This window comes from Neofelis nebulosa, chromosome 4, assembly GCF_028018385.1.
Source record: "Neofelis nebulosa isolate mNeoNeb1 chromosome 4, mNeoNeb1.pri, whole genome shotgun sequence".
In the NCBI taxonomy this organism is placed as follows: Eukaryota; Metazoa; Chordata; class Mammalia; order Carnivora; family Felidae; genus Neofelis; species Neofelis nebulosa.
In genome coordinates, this window is record NC_080785.1 from 156,728,673 (window position 1) to 156,741,458 (window position 12,786).

The 12,786-nt window shown below is 61.7% G+C and overlaps 2 protein-coding genes across 12 annotated transcripts in view; both read right to left on the reverse strand.

Moving 5' to 3' along the window:
• Positions 1–74: 74 nt before the first annotated feature.
• Positions 75–7,534, reverse strand: ARRDC2 (arrestin domain containing 2). Of its 3 annotated transcripts, none has more exons than XM_058727491.1 (8): positions 6,757–7,534; positions 3,703–3,769; positions 3,316–3,463; positions 2,693–2,795; positions 2,339–2,595; positions 2,063–2,225; positions 1,633–1,790; positions 75–1,385 (listed from the first exon to the last, which is right to left on the reverse strand). In XM_058727491.1, exons 1-8 carry the CDS (start codon positions 7,013–7,015, stop codon positions 1,332–1,334), a joined length of 1,209 nt encoding a protein of 402 aa, XP_058583474.1. In that variant the 5' UTR covers positions 7,016–7,534; the 3' UTR covers positions 75–1,331. The 3 variants fall into 3 exon arrangements, with proteins under 3 accessions (XP_058583474.1, XP_058583473.1, XP_058583472.1); XM_058727490.1 differs by lacking the exon at positions 6,757–7,534 and adding an exon at positions 3,864–5,095 and having other exon boundaries at positions 75–1,382; XM_058727489.1 differs by lacking the exon at positions 6,757–7,534 and adding an exon at positions 3,864–5,093.
• Positions 7,535–8,770: 1,236 nt separating this feature from the next.
• The window catches only part of KCNN1 (potassium calcium-activated channel subfamily N member 1), a 34,298-nt gene continuing 30,282 nt past the window's right edge, over positions 8,771–12,786 (reverse strand). For 6 of the 9 annotated variants that reach the window (XM_058727484.1, XM_058727483.1, XM_058727481.1 and 3 more), the window contains 2 exons: positions 12,136–12,205; positions 8,771–9,375 (listed from right to left, as the gene is read on the reverse strand). In XM_058727484.1, coding sequence (XP_058583467.1) covers positions 9,121–9,375; positions 12,136–12,205 — 325 coding nt within the window. In that variant the 3' untranslated portion in view covers positions 8,771–9,120. Of the gene's footprint in view, positions 9,376–10,464; positions 11,337–12,135; positions 12,206–12,786 lie in introns of those variants that run through there. The other 3 variants (XR_009261027.1, XM_058727480.1, XR_009261028.1) reach the window with 3 other exon arrangements.

Genomic DNA, 12,786 nt, shown 5'->3' on the forward strand with positions numbered 1-12,786 from the left:
GACCCTTGAGATCCTGACGCAAGATGGAGGTCATGGCCACTTGGCAGCTGGGTGAAATAAACCAGTAAGCCCAGTCTCGTTCCCCACGCTTTTATTTAAAAAAAAAAAAAAAATCTGTAAAAAAGAGAACAATTTGAGGCTTATCAAAAATGATGAGTCCCAGGCGGGGGCCCCGCCCCCAGCTACGGCTGAGACTCTCCCAACTGGGGGCTTGTCCAGCTGCCCCCTCACACTTTGTCCCTCCAGGATACAGGAGGGCTCCAGAGGCTCGCTGGTCCTCCTGTGTTACCCCAGGCTGACCTCTGACCCCAAGGTCTGGCTTAATATTCTGAACCGGGTTTCCCTGGTCATACAATACCCAGGCAAGTCGCATGTCCTGGAGTACTTGGAGGAGCCCCCAGGCAGGCCCAGCCTAGGCCAGGAATCTCTCTCTGGCTTTCAAAGGCTGGAGGGGGGCCGGGGTGGCTCAGTCGGTTAAGCGTTCGTTCAGCCCTTGATCTCTGCTCAGGTCATGACCTCACGATCCGTGGGTTCAAGCCCCGAGCTGGGCTCTGCGCTGTCGACATGGAGCCCGCTAGGGATTCTCTCTCCTCTCCCTCTCTCTCTGCCCCTCCCCTGCTCGTGCGCTCTCTCAAAATAAATAAATACTTTTAAAAAACAAACAAAACAAAGGCTGGGGCAGTGGACTCCTGCCACCCATAAGCCCCACGGAGCTCCAATGACCCGCTTCCCTGAATGCCTCACTCCTGGGCCCTCTCGCCTGCCGGCCCTTGCCGTGTGGCCTCAACGGAGGCACTCGCTTTCTGAGCCCCAGTTCTGAGATGAAGGGGGTGATCTCCAAACATCGCTCAGCTCTGACCTTCTCCGACTTCTTCCTCCTCTTGCTTGTCTGCCTGCTGGGCCGCTATTCACACGCCACCGCCTCAGCCAGAACGCCCTCTGCTCCGGGAACCCCTCTCTGCTCCCGTCTGGACTCTCCCGGTCCTGGATCTCTTCCTCTGGTCCCACGGGACGGGAAGCGTTTACGTCTGGCGACATCTCTCCCAGACCAGAGGCTCCCAGGGAACCCGAGCCCTGTCCACAGGCCGGCGTGGACAAGACGGGACCCGACAAGCGGCATCTGATGCCTCGCGAGGGCCAGTCCACGTCAGTCAGGTTCCAGACTCTTCCCCCGTCCTGGGTTCTGTCGGAAAGCCCTGCCCTGTTCCGAGCCGCGGATTCCCCAACTTCAGCGCAGTCCGGTCGGGCCGCTCTCGATCCAGCCATTCCCCATGTCCACGGAGGCCGGAAGCCTGTGTGTACCCGCATCCCTCGAGGTATTCACTTGCCCCTCAGCAGGTCATGGAGCGTGGCCTCATGGCCTCTGAGGGTGGGTTTGGATCCTCCTGACAGAAAGAACCCGGTCAACTACCACGGCGGGGCTCCAGAGGCTCGGAAACCCCCCTCTCCCGCCCTGCTCGTCTCCGACTCCTGCATTCAGCCAGGAAGCGACACGCGGTGTGGGCTGGGGCGCAAGGGGGGCTCGGGCCCTGAACGAATGCATGCCATTCACATTTAAAACTCATCGGAGTCCCACCCCCACCCGGGCTCCCAGGGCCTGGAGAGGCTTCTCGGACGGACCCCCAAGCTCACCTCGGAGTACAGGGGTGGGGGGCGGTAGCGGAATTCCTGGATATAGGCGAAGAAGGGGCCTTCAAGGTTCACGTCAGCGTCCTGCAGCGGTGGAAAGGGACTCTGCCCCGCGGCCGCCACCTCCCCACCTGCCACCACCTCTGAGTACTCGGGAGGAGCTGCAAGTGAGAGACAGGGTGGGTGAGGCCGGTAGGAAAGGGGAGCCCCAGAATCGGGGACAACGGCCAGGAGCCGGCGTGCGCCAATTCTGGGGCTGCCGGGCGGTGTGCCCTCAGGATGAGATTCTGCGGGGGCATCTGGGGCCACCGACGCGATCGTTACTGTGTACTTTTACAGACGTGGCCACTGAGGCCGGGGGAGGCGGGGAGGGTCAGCCTGGCGCCCGCCTCTCCGCCCCCCTAGCCCCCGGACAGCGGGACGGGGAGCTCACCCTCAGGTCGCTCTGGCAGGGCCCCCAGCCCCCAGTCCAGCAGGAAGCTGGCACGGCTGCCCACGCTGGACGAGCGGCTGCCGAAAGGGTGCAGGGGGATGGTGCCGATGACCAGCGGCAGCTCCAGGAGCAACTTGGAGGTGCCAGGGATGTCCACACAGACCTGGAGGGACAGACCGTGAGGGAGGGCCCCCGGGCAGCCTCGGGGGAACCCCAGTCTGGAGAACAGAGCAGATATAGCCGCCTCTGCCTCCTAGGACCGACGGGACACTCTACCTTGAGGGAATAGTCCACGTGTAGCACCCGGCAGTGCAGGATGGAAGGACCCACGGGGGGGATCCGCAGCGCCCGGCCCTGCCACAGCGCCCGCCGCCCGGGGCCCACGGGCTCGCCCGAGAGACTGGCCACCACTGCTCGCTTCTGCTTGCGGGCACCTCGGGCCATGAAGGTCTGCGTCTGGACCACTGCTGCCCGAGGCAGCACTGGTCGCGTGGAGCCGTTGTCGATCTCGGCGAAGACGGGAATTACCTCACCTGCAGTGGGGAGCAGGGGAGGGGGGGTGGCCTCAGTCTCCCCGTCTGCAGCTCTGACGTCGGCCCTCTTCCCCAACCAGCTCCGCTCGCCTGGTACCTGGCGTATAGCCCTTTCGGTCAATCTTGGCCGAGAGGGAGACAAGGCCACGACTGCTGTACCACGATCGGGCGACTTTCTCCAGAGCTCCCGCCTGAGGGGCCTGGTGGGGCAGAGGAGAGGGACAGGAACAGGTCACTTTGTGCAAACCCCAGACCCCGCCCCAAGAGCTTCCCGACCACCCCCAGCAGAGGGGGGTTTTGGGGCAGCGTTCCTGGGTTCTTCATAACCACCTGTAACAGACAGCCGCAGATAAAACCCATCTCAGAAGGCTGAAGATGCGATGAACGAGCTAATCGCTTAGTATACAATCAGTGCTCAGAAAACCATGATCATCGCAAGTCCTGGCGGTCCCCTATTTCACAGCTGGAACCCTCTGAGGCTCAGAGAGGGTGAAATACTTGTCTAGAGCCACACAGATTATTGGTGCAGGGGGGATCTGCACCCAGCTCCACTGGACTCCAAAGGCATTCCCATGCCTGCCTCCCTTCCTGCCAGGGCCCAGCAGTGATTTCCCACTTTGTGAAGGAAGTGAAGGGGGTGAGGAGCCCGTCGGGGTCACCCAGCAGCCAGGCCCCCACCTGCAACGCTCCCATCCCACCTCCCCTGGAACAGCCGCTCACCAGCAGGGCAGGCGTGTTGATGTCCACGGGCTCTATGACAGTAAATACCTTCCTTGCCCGGCGGGCAGGGACCCAGGGCCGGTGCAGGGTGGCCTTGATGCAGTATCGGACACTGCCATGTTTACCCTCGAATGACGTCACCAGGGTCCTGGGGGAGGGGGGAGGTGGAGGGAAGGGACTTCAGGGGGCGAGATACAAGTCGGGGGTGGCCCCAGAGACTTAGGATGAGAGGCAGAGACGCGGAGGATCCTCCCCCAGGGGAGCAGTGCTGGGGTGCTGGGGTTTCGAGGGTCCCCAGATACAGAGCAATGGAGCCCTAAACCTGAAAGCAGCAGCAGGCTTAGGGATTCCCCTGCAATCCTGCGCCCCAGACACCGTAAGACTTACGGAGGCAGCTGGAAGCTGAACGGGAACTCGTGGCGCCCGGGAGGCAGCGTCGTGGTCTCTCCGGTGTCTGCAAACAGAAGCCAGAAGGGGAGGCTCAGCGGCCGCGCCAGGTTCCAGGAGCGCGCGGCACGTGCGCCGCGTTGGGGGTCGCCGGCCGGTACCTGGCGCGAGTAGCGTGGCACGGTGGCTCACGACCTCCACACGCTCGCTGTAGCTCTGCGTGTACGCGGTGCTCGAGCCGGCGCTGCGCGACTCGGTCCAGTGCACGTGGGCGCGGCCCCGCGCGCGCAGCTTCAGGGAGCCCACGCGCGCCGGGCCCGCCAGCTCCAGCAGCACTCGGCCGGCAACGGCCTGGCCGCCGCTGAACACCGGCTCGGCGCCCGCGCTCGCGCCATCCAGCTGCACCACGAACGCCTTCACCTTGTCGAACAGCATCGCGGCCGGGATGCGAACCCGCGACGCACACACCCTGGCCTCGAACCCGCGACGCGGCGGCACGGCGGCGCGAGGCGCCGAGGCTACAGCTTCAGAACACGAACCGGCCCAACGTGCGCAGGCGCACTTGCGGACCAGGCCAGAAATTCCTGTGCGCCCGGCGCCGGCGCTGCCTTTATACGGCGGGCGGGGCGGGGCGGGGCGAGACACAGGCCCCACCCCCACAAGGGACCACACCAATGGCGCGGCGAGGGGCGTGGCTCCTCCCAGGCGTGGAGCAAAACCTCAAACGCCCCAGCTGCCTGCCCTCTACCCTCGGTGAAACTGAAGCATGGGGGCCAGAGCCGGTCTCTCGAAGACCCCGGGGGTAAAGAGGGGAAACAGGGCCGGAAGCGGGTCCCGGGCTTGAAGTTACCCAACAAGAGCATTCTGGCACTAGGTTTAATCATCAACTGGCCACCACTTTCAGATATGACTCGAGACACGTCCAGCCCAGAGCTAGAGGGGTGTGGGATGGGCTGGACCCAATCGGGGCCTTGAGTGCCCAGGACTACCCTGGGCCTCAGTTTCCCCTCTAAGTGATGGCGGAAGGAGGAAGAAGCGCGTGGGGCCCTCCTCTGCTTGGGCGCCCGCCCCCCCTCTTCTGATTAGAATCCCGCTTAGCTGGGTGACCCCGGGCTAGTGACAATCTCTTAAAACCTAAGTTTCCATGTTTGTAGAGCTGGCAGAAAATCAGTCCTGACCTCAGAATGTCGGGCCTTGAATCACTGTGTAGCCCATGCTCGACCTCTCCCAGAGCCTTGCTCCCACGTCATCAACCCACTCCCCACAAGCCGCCACTCTATCGCACCTCGGCGCTTTTGCCCAGGCTGTTCCCAACTCTCGATGTTCCTGTCCCAATTTGCAGCCCCCAGCAAACTCCTACAAACCCCCTAGGCGTCCTTGTGCCCACACCTGGCAGCCCCCCCCCGCCCCTCACCCGGGCCCCAGTCCCCTCCCAGACAGCCGAGTGGAAGGACGTCCCAGGAACCCCTAGGGTCAGGGCTGCGGTGTGCCCTCGAGACGGTAGGACTCCTCTCTGGGCCTCAGTTTCCTCAGAGAAGAACCTCCAGGAGAGTTTCTAAGGCAGTTTCCTCTTGGCGGTCTGCAGGGCACCGGCGCCCTCTGCTGGCAGCGAGATGCGCAGCTGCTCGAACCTACCCACTACCCTGGAGGCCACCTTTTGAGGGGCCCTCAGACGACCCTGGGACCACCCCTGAGGCCTCGGAAGCCCCAGTGGGAGGAAATCATAACCGGACACGGTAACCTGCAGTCAGAGTGGCCACAGGGGCATTGGGGTCAGAACAGTACGTAAGGGAGGGGCAGAGGCCGTAGACGCAGTGATCAGCTTGGGGGTCTGCACGGAAGAGGGGACTCTGAGACCAAAATGAAGGGCTAGTACCTCCACCCCCCACCCCCCGCCCCACCAGGGCCAAGTGGAGCCCATTTCACAGATGGGTCCCCAGAGGCCCAGAGAAGGGCAGGGCCTCACCTGAGGCTACCCAGCAGTTCTGCAAGCTTCACCCCTGCAGTGTCTTAATGAAGCAGCTGGTGAGTGGAACCAGGGGTGAGACCAGCCCCAACTTCCCTTGAACCTCAGGGGAAGGGAAGTGCCTGGGGCGGGGGGGGGGGGGGGGGGGGGCTTGCTCTCCCGCCCTAGGGCCCTTGAGGTCTGGGTTTCCACAGCTAGTAAGGGGAGAGCCTGCATCTGGGGTGTTGAGACAAGACTGAAAGGCTGTGGGCAAAGCATCTGCTTGGAAAAAAGGGGGCCATGGGTGGGAAACCAGGTCTGAGCGGCCTCTTTCCTCTGCCCATTATACAGAAGAGTATAGTGAAGTCTGGCTTAGCCGAAGGGGTTTGGCGGACCCAGGAAGCCAACATCCTCCACAGCAAACATAGCTCACTGCTGAGGCTCGCCCCTGGCCTGCTCCTGACTCTCTGTGTTGGCCTAAATGTGGGGGGCTGAGGTTCAGAGCTGGAAGTCTTCCCAGCCCGATCTGTCCCCACCCCAGGTCTCCTCTCTCTTTGGGATGCAAACCTACCTGCAGCTATCACCAGAACTCCCAACCCAGGTTAGAACTGGTTCCCGCAAACACTGGGGGTAAACTGAGGGCGCGGGAGATGGGGGTCTTCTTTGGGAAATCAGGGACCCAAATCTGGAGTTAAAAGGAGATCCCGGGGTCCAGAGAGAAGGATGTCCCGACTCCACCCAGGGGTTCTCCAAACTGTGGATAGGGGCGGGGGGGGGGGGGGGGGGGTTGGGTCCCGACGCATAGCCTTTAGGTGGAGGGTTTTCCCAGCTCTGTCAAGGGGGGGTGCCCAGACACCCCTTGTAAAGGGGGGGTGTCTCTTTCCTGGGAAAGAGGATTTGGGAGGGGAGTAGGTGGGTAGGTGTCCTGTGGGAGGGTCAAGACCCCGGGGAGGAGGTCCCCACTACTTAAGAAAGGTCACTCGACCACACAGCCTCTAAACTGAAACTCTCCCCGCACTGGAGTAGAGCAGCCAGATCTGGGGCGAGGGTCCCAGGGGATCCCAGCTGGGAGTGGGGACGCGGGGGGGAGGGGTTGCTGAGAGGCTCACCTCGAAGCAGCAGCTGCCGCCGCCGCAGGTACGTCTCGGCAGCAGCGTAGTCGCTGGAAACCGCGTTGACACCCACGCTTCGGCCCTCGAGCCAGTGCGTCGCCGCCCCGCCGCGTGCCGCCACCTCCAGCGCTCTCACCCGCAGAGGCGCCGCCGCCTCCAGCAGCACCCGGCCGCACAGCCGCTCCCCGCCGCGGTACGCGCCGCCGGGGCCCCGGGCCAGCTCCAGCGCGAAGCTTCGCACGCCCCCAGGGCGCATGGCGCAGGCCCGGGCGCACGGCGGGGACGCGGCACCCCGCTGGGAGGACGGCCCCCGCGCCCAGCGACCGGGGTGCGCCCGAGGCCCTCCCGCGGCTCAGCGCCCTTCCTCGCGGCGCCGGTCGCCCCCGAGCTTCCTCCGGCTTCCGCGAACTCGTGCGGGCGCCCCGGGTCCCCCCACCCCCGGCGGGCGCGTCGGCCGCCGACTTCCTGGTCCTCCGCGGCCGCCCCCGTGACGCGCCCGGGGCCGCCGGGGACTTGCCGCCCGCGTGCCCGCGCTGTTGACTTTGCCACCCCCCGGCGCGGGGCGGGCCCTGTTTTTGCAGGGTCGGCGCCGTTGAGTCAGAGGCGGGCGGGGGCGGATGTGGCTGGCCCGGAGCGGAGGCAGCCACCGGGCTATCTTGTGGTTTCATCTGGCCCCTACCCGGCACCTTTGGCCCCGGGCACCGACCCAGCCTCCCACTCTGGTCTCCGTGCCACCTCCCGACTTTTCTCCAAACCCCCCGAGCTCAGGTCTTGCCTCTTGGCCTTTGCACTGACTAGTCCCCTACTAGGAACGCCCTTCCCCAGATCGGCTCTCCCAACTCCCCCCCCACCCCCCACCCCGCAACCTCCGCCCCGCCCATGCCCAAATGTCACTTCCTCAGAGTCCCCTAGTCATACTCTGCCTTGTTGATTTCTTTATGGCTCTGGTCTCTGTCTGAGTGCTGTTTACCGTGCCTCCTCCCTCCGACCAGGTGATCCCCAAAGCTGGGCACTGTGCCCTATTCTCCTCAGCCCATCTTACAGAGAGGGAAACTGAGGCCCCCACAGGGGGGCAGCCTCTGCCTGGTAGCACCCAGCCCTGGTAGTCAGGACTCCCACCTCTGGTCTGGAGCCCATGGGCACGTCCCCGCTCTTCTCGATCTTGCACCCACGTTATCTCCTGAGCCAGGTTGCTGAGCTCTTTATCAGAGGCTGCCAGGACCTGAGGCTCTCAGCCGGGCCAGGACTAGCCTCCCAGGGGCCAGGCCACCATCTCCCTGCTATACTCAGAGCCCAGCAGCTGCCAAGTGCCTGCCATCCCTGCCTCACCACAGCACACTGAGCCCAAGGCCTGGAGGGACCTTTCTGATTTTCCTTGTGCCCAGAACCGGGAAGGTTCTGGGGGGGAACTCCAGCCCGCCCCAAGCCCACCCCGGAGGCCACTCTAACCCGAGGATCATACCACACCCTCCCCCACTTGTACTCCCCGCCTCCAGCGCCCTCCACCGAGGTTTTTTCGCTTTGACCCATGGGCCCCCGAGTTTGAATCCCGACTCAGCCCTCCTCGTTCTGCAGCCCCAGGCAGGTGGCTTCACTTCTCTGACCCGCGGTTTCCCCACCCCACCCGGGCCGGGTTCTGGTGACGAAGTGTGGTGATTTACGTGATGGTCCCTGTCCACGGCAGGTCCAATGAACAGGGTGCTCTTACTCATGTCACCTTCCCCACCGGACCCTGGTCCACTGTGGGTGCTCCAGCAAAGTCGGCTGGTAGAATGGGAAGGGTGTCTCTCGATTATCTGCTGCCTCCTGCAGGCCGGGGCTGGGTCCAGGGGGGACTGCCGCTGCTGTCCTCAGGAGGTGTACCCAGCTGAGCTCCGGCTTGGAGGGCCACCAGGCTAGAACAGTCATGGCAGGGGCTCGCCTAGACCCCCACATCCGTTGTGGGACCTGGAGTCAGGTGGCCACCTCCCATGTCATGAGTGTCCCCCAGCCATGCACAACAGGCAGCAACTGGGTGGGTCCTGCTTTATTCGGAACTGGCAAGGACCCCTCTCCTGGTTGCTCCGTGCCCACCGGGGGCCTGGGGAAAGCCAGGGGGCCAGGGGACCAGAGGAAGCTCCTGGCTCCCCCCGGCTTTATTCAGGGAGGAAACGGGTGGTGGCCCACCCCTGCCCTCGCCTGCGGTCCGGCCCTGCCTTCTGCCCAGACGGTCTGGGTGGGGAGGGCCCTGGTCCACTCAGCCCAACTCAGCTTCGGCTCCTTGAACTCCAAGAGGCACCACTGTACAGGGCTTCCTGGATGGCGTGGACGTGGCGGCCACACGATGGCCAAGATTGAGGGGTCTGGTGGTGGGCAGGGTTGTCACCCGCAGTCTGAAGGGGCAATGGGTGGCCACCGGCACGGGGGGCTCCGGGCTGCCTGGTCCAGGGGTCCGGGGCCAGGCCGGGGAGGCAGGGGTGGGGGTGGCGGGCGTATGGCTTGGGCGATGAGGCCGGGCAGGACCTGCAGGGAGGCGCCCAGTGCATCCAGGCGGCTTTCGAGGGCAGCCAGGCGGGCCTCAAGCTCCTCGTGCTGGGCGTGCAGCTCGGACATGAGGTCGTACATGACATTCTGAGTCTGCCAGAGACAGAGCGGGAGAGAGAGGAGAGGCCAAGTGAGAGAGAGGGAGGGCCAGGCGCAGAGATGGTTGACCAGCCCCAGTTGGGGGGGGGGGGGCAGGAAGGCGGACCCAAGTGAGGGACAACTGTGAGGACATGGCAGGGCCACAGATCTCTTGCTGGGCCCCAGAACTAGTAGAAGGAGAGACAAGAGGAGAGACAGGTCTTGGATGCCAGGCCGGGGGCCAGCAGGCCAGGGGAAGGTGGAGGGAGGTCCCGGGGCACAAGTGGTCAGAGCTGCCCTGAGGGGCTTAACTGGCCACCTGGACAGGCAGCCAAAGTGGGGGTCTTGGGTGGTGCCTTCACCCAGGGGAACCACGGCCCAGAGGCCCGGAGGGGGTTTGGGGCTGACGCTGCTCCAGGCTGGGGCCATGGCTGAGAGGGAGGAGGTCAGTTGTGAACCGCCTCCCCGCGCCCCGCACTACACTGGGGAAGGGACCGCTCCAAGGATCCGACCCGGTCACAGACCAGGGAGTACAGCAGCCACAACAACTACTGTTACGGTAGGCCATGGGATGTCCCCGCCGACTCCACTGCTCCCCACAATCCAGCAAGCAGGAGGCGCGGTTCTGCGACTGTCCACGTGGGCCGTGGGAGGGGAGGCTGGCCACTCCACGTGGCGGGCCAATGCTGCCACCAGGTGGCGATAGAACATCGTTCCTCATCTCTAACCACAGCTAAGCGCTGGGCAACCCCCCCCCCCCCCCCCCCCCCGCAAGAGGGACAGCCACTCCCCAGCCACCGCCAGGGATGGGAGAATTGACGCCGAGGCGGGGAAAGAGCCCCCAACCCCCCCCCCCCCGCTCCATGGAAGGGGGACAGGATGAGGCATCTACCACGGCATTTTGCTGCGTTCCACCCCTAGCCTCTCCCTTCCAACCTCCATGCCTCAGAGGGCCGCGGTCCCCAGGGCCAGAGGATAACATCTGGAGGCATCCAGCCCTCGGGCGATTTTTTTTTTTTTCCTGGCCTCTGAGGTTTAAATTTTTTTTAAACTTGGAATACGCATGCGACTTTTATCAGAGATACACAAATTAAATCAGCAACCTTGGGCAGGAGCGCATTAAAGTTTAATACTGGAAAACATCTTAACCTTGTTAAATTAAAAAAAATCAGGAACCCATATGATCCAATCCAATTAAAGCCTTCCTTCAAAGAAGGCTTTGTTAAATGTACTCGGAGAGTATACTACCGTGATTGCAAGGTTTAAATAACTTTGAAAAATTCAAATTTCAGTCATCTGTACTAACAGAAGGAAGTGTGATAGAGATAATCCAAATTATAATATCTAGTGTCTCAAAGGCATTTCATATGTATTTATAGCCGTTATCTCACCCGACATCAAATTAGTTTGGCAAGGATTTTCCATATGCTTTTGGGACTATGTTCTCTCTACTACCAACGGAATGATTTCTTCAGGGTTCTAGAATATGTTTTTTCCTCCATAATGTTTCTTTCCAAATTAAATTTATGTAGGTTAACATTATATCGCATTCTCTTGACCATGATGAAGAGAATGAGTCCGAAACGCTCTGGGTTTATAAGAAGCAGAATGGGACTTATAAGCATCTTCTGAAGATAATATTAAATTAACCTCAGACTAATTAAACTGATTCGGGGAGGGAGCCAATGAGCAGAGTTCACACATGAACTATCGTGGAGGGCATGCCACTGCTCAGAAGGGGGTTCAGAGCAGTGTGCTGAATATTCAAAGAGCAGGACTTGCTAATAAGACCAACAAATAGATTGGTGTATGCCATAAACTGATCTTACAGAGCTCTTGCAACCAGCTTTAACTTCCTGAAAGATGTTTAATTGCCGTGCAAAGAAGCTCTCTGCTGCTGCTAGGATTTGAATTTCCATCCGTAGCAAAAGAATTTTGATTTTCTCTTGAATTTTGGAGCTTGGATGTCGATATGCCTAAAACACAAAGGACCACTTCACCAATGTGGCCCACTAATTAGATATTCTTTTTTTTTTTTTTTAATTTTTTTTTTTTAACGTTTATTTATTTTTGAGACAGAGAGAGACAGAGCATGAACAGGGGAGGGGCAGAGAGAGAGGGAGACACAGAATCTGAAACAGGTTCCAGGCTCTGAGCTGTCAGCACAGAGCCCGACGCGGGGCTCGAACTCACGGACCACGAGACCGTGACCTGAGCCGAAGTTGGCCGCTTAACCGACTGAGCCACCCAGGCGCCCCTAGATATTCTTATTAAAGGGGCGCCTGGGTGGCTCAGTTGGTGAAGCGTCCGACTTTGCCACAGGGCACGATCATGGTTCATGGGTTCGAGCCCCGCGTTGGGCTCTGTGCTGATGGCTCAGAGCCTGCAGCCTGCTTGGGATTCTGTGTTTTCCTCTCTCTCCGCCCCTCCCCTTCTCCTGCTCTGTCTCAGAACTAAATCACCATTAACATAAAAGATATCCCTTTAAAGCTATTTTACTAGATATGGTTTAAAAAAAAAAAAAAAGCTGCCAACGCTAAAAAAAGTAGTTTACTTACAGATGTGGATTCCTAGCTTCTCTCTGACAAGCGGACCCTGTGGAGCCTTGCAGACCCGGCCAGAGTCCCCCGTCTGTCCTACCGGTGCCCGCACTGTTCCTCCCCGGGCAGGAGGCGGGCTCTGTTCTTTACTGAATGTCTCCCATCCTCCTTCGGAGGGGCCTGACCACCCCCTGCTGGCCTGGGGAGCCACCCTGCCCAGCCCCGCCCGGCTCACCTTGGCCAGGTCGGCGAGAGTGTTGGTCTGGTCATTCAGCTTCCCCTGCTCAATCTTCACACTCCGGAGCCTGGGAGACAGACAGGGGGGTGGGTAGACAGGGTTGGTGGAGGCTGCAGGGGAGTGGGGCCCTTCATGCACCCACCCCACCCGGGGTCGCCTTGTGGGACATGCAGAAGGTGGGAGATGAGGGGGGAGGTAGGGTCGGGCCCCATGCTGCGCATTCCCTCCTAGCACACATGGGGTAGCAGGGCCTGGCGGGTGGCTAAGCCACCCCCGACGGCGTCCACCTTCTGGCCACGTCCACGCGGCCTGATTCAGGATGTCCCGGGAACTTGGACTCCCAGGCCTAGGTGAAGGCTGCACACGTTGGACACGTGCCCTGGCCACCTCCTGGGGCCAGCGGGCAGTGATCCGCCAGCGGCCCTGGGCGTGTCCCCTGCCCCGTGAGCACCATGCACCCCTCAGCCCCCGGGAGAGACTTACTTCTGAGCTCTGGCAGGCCCCGGCAGAGCAGAGAGAAATCACAAGGCAATTTTAATCTCCGTGCGGCCGGGTGCCGCGCGCCCAACCCTGCCCGCCTCCCACGTGCACGACTCCAAGACCAGACCGGGGGCCCTGGATGGCTATGGGGCTGTCGCCCTGACTCTG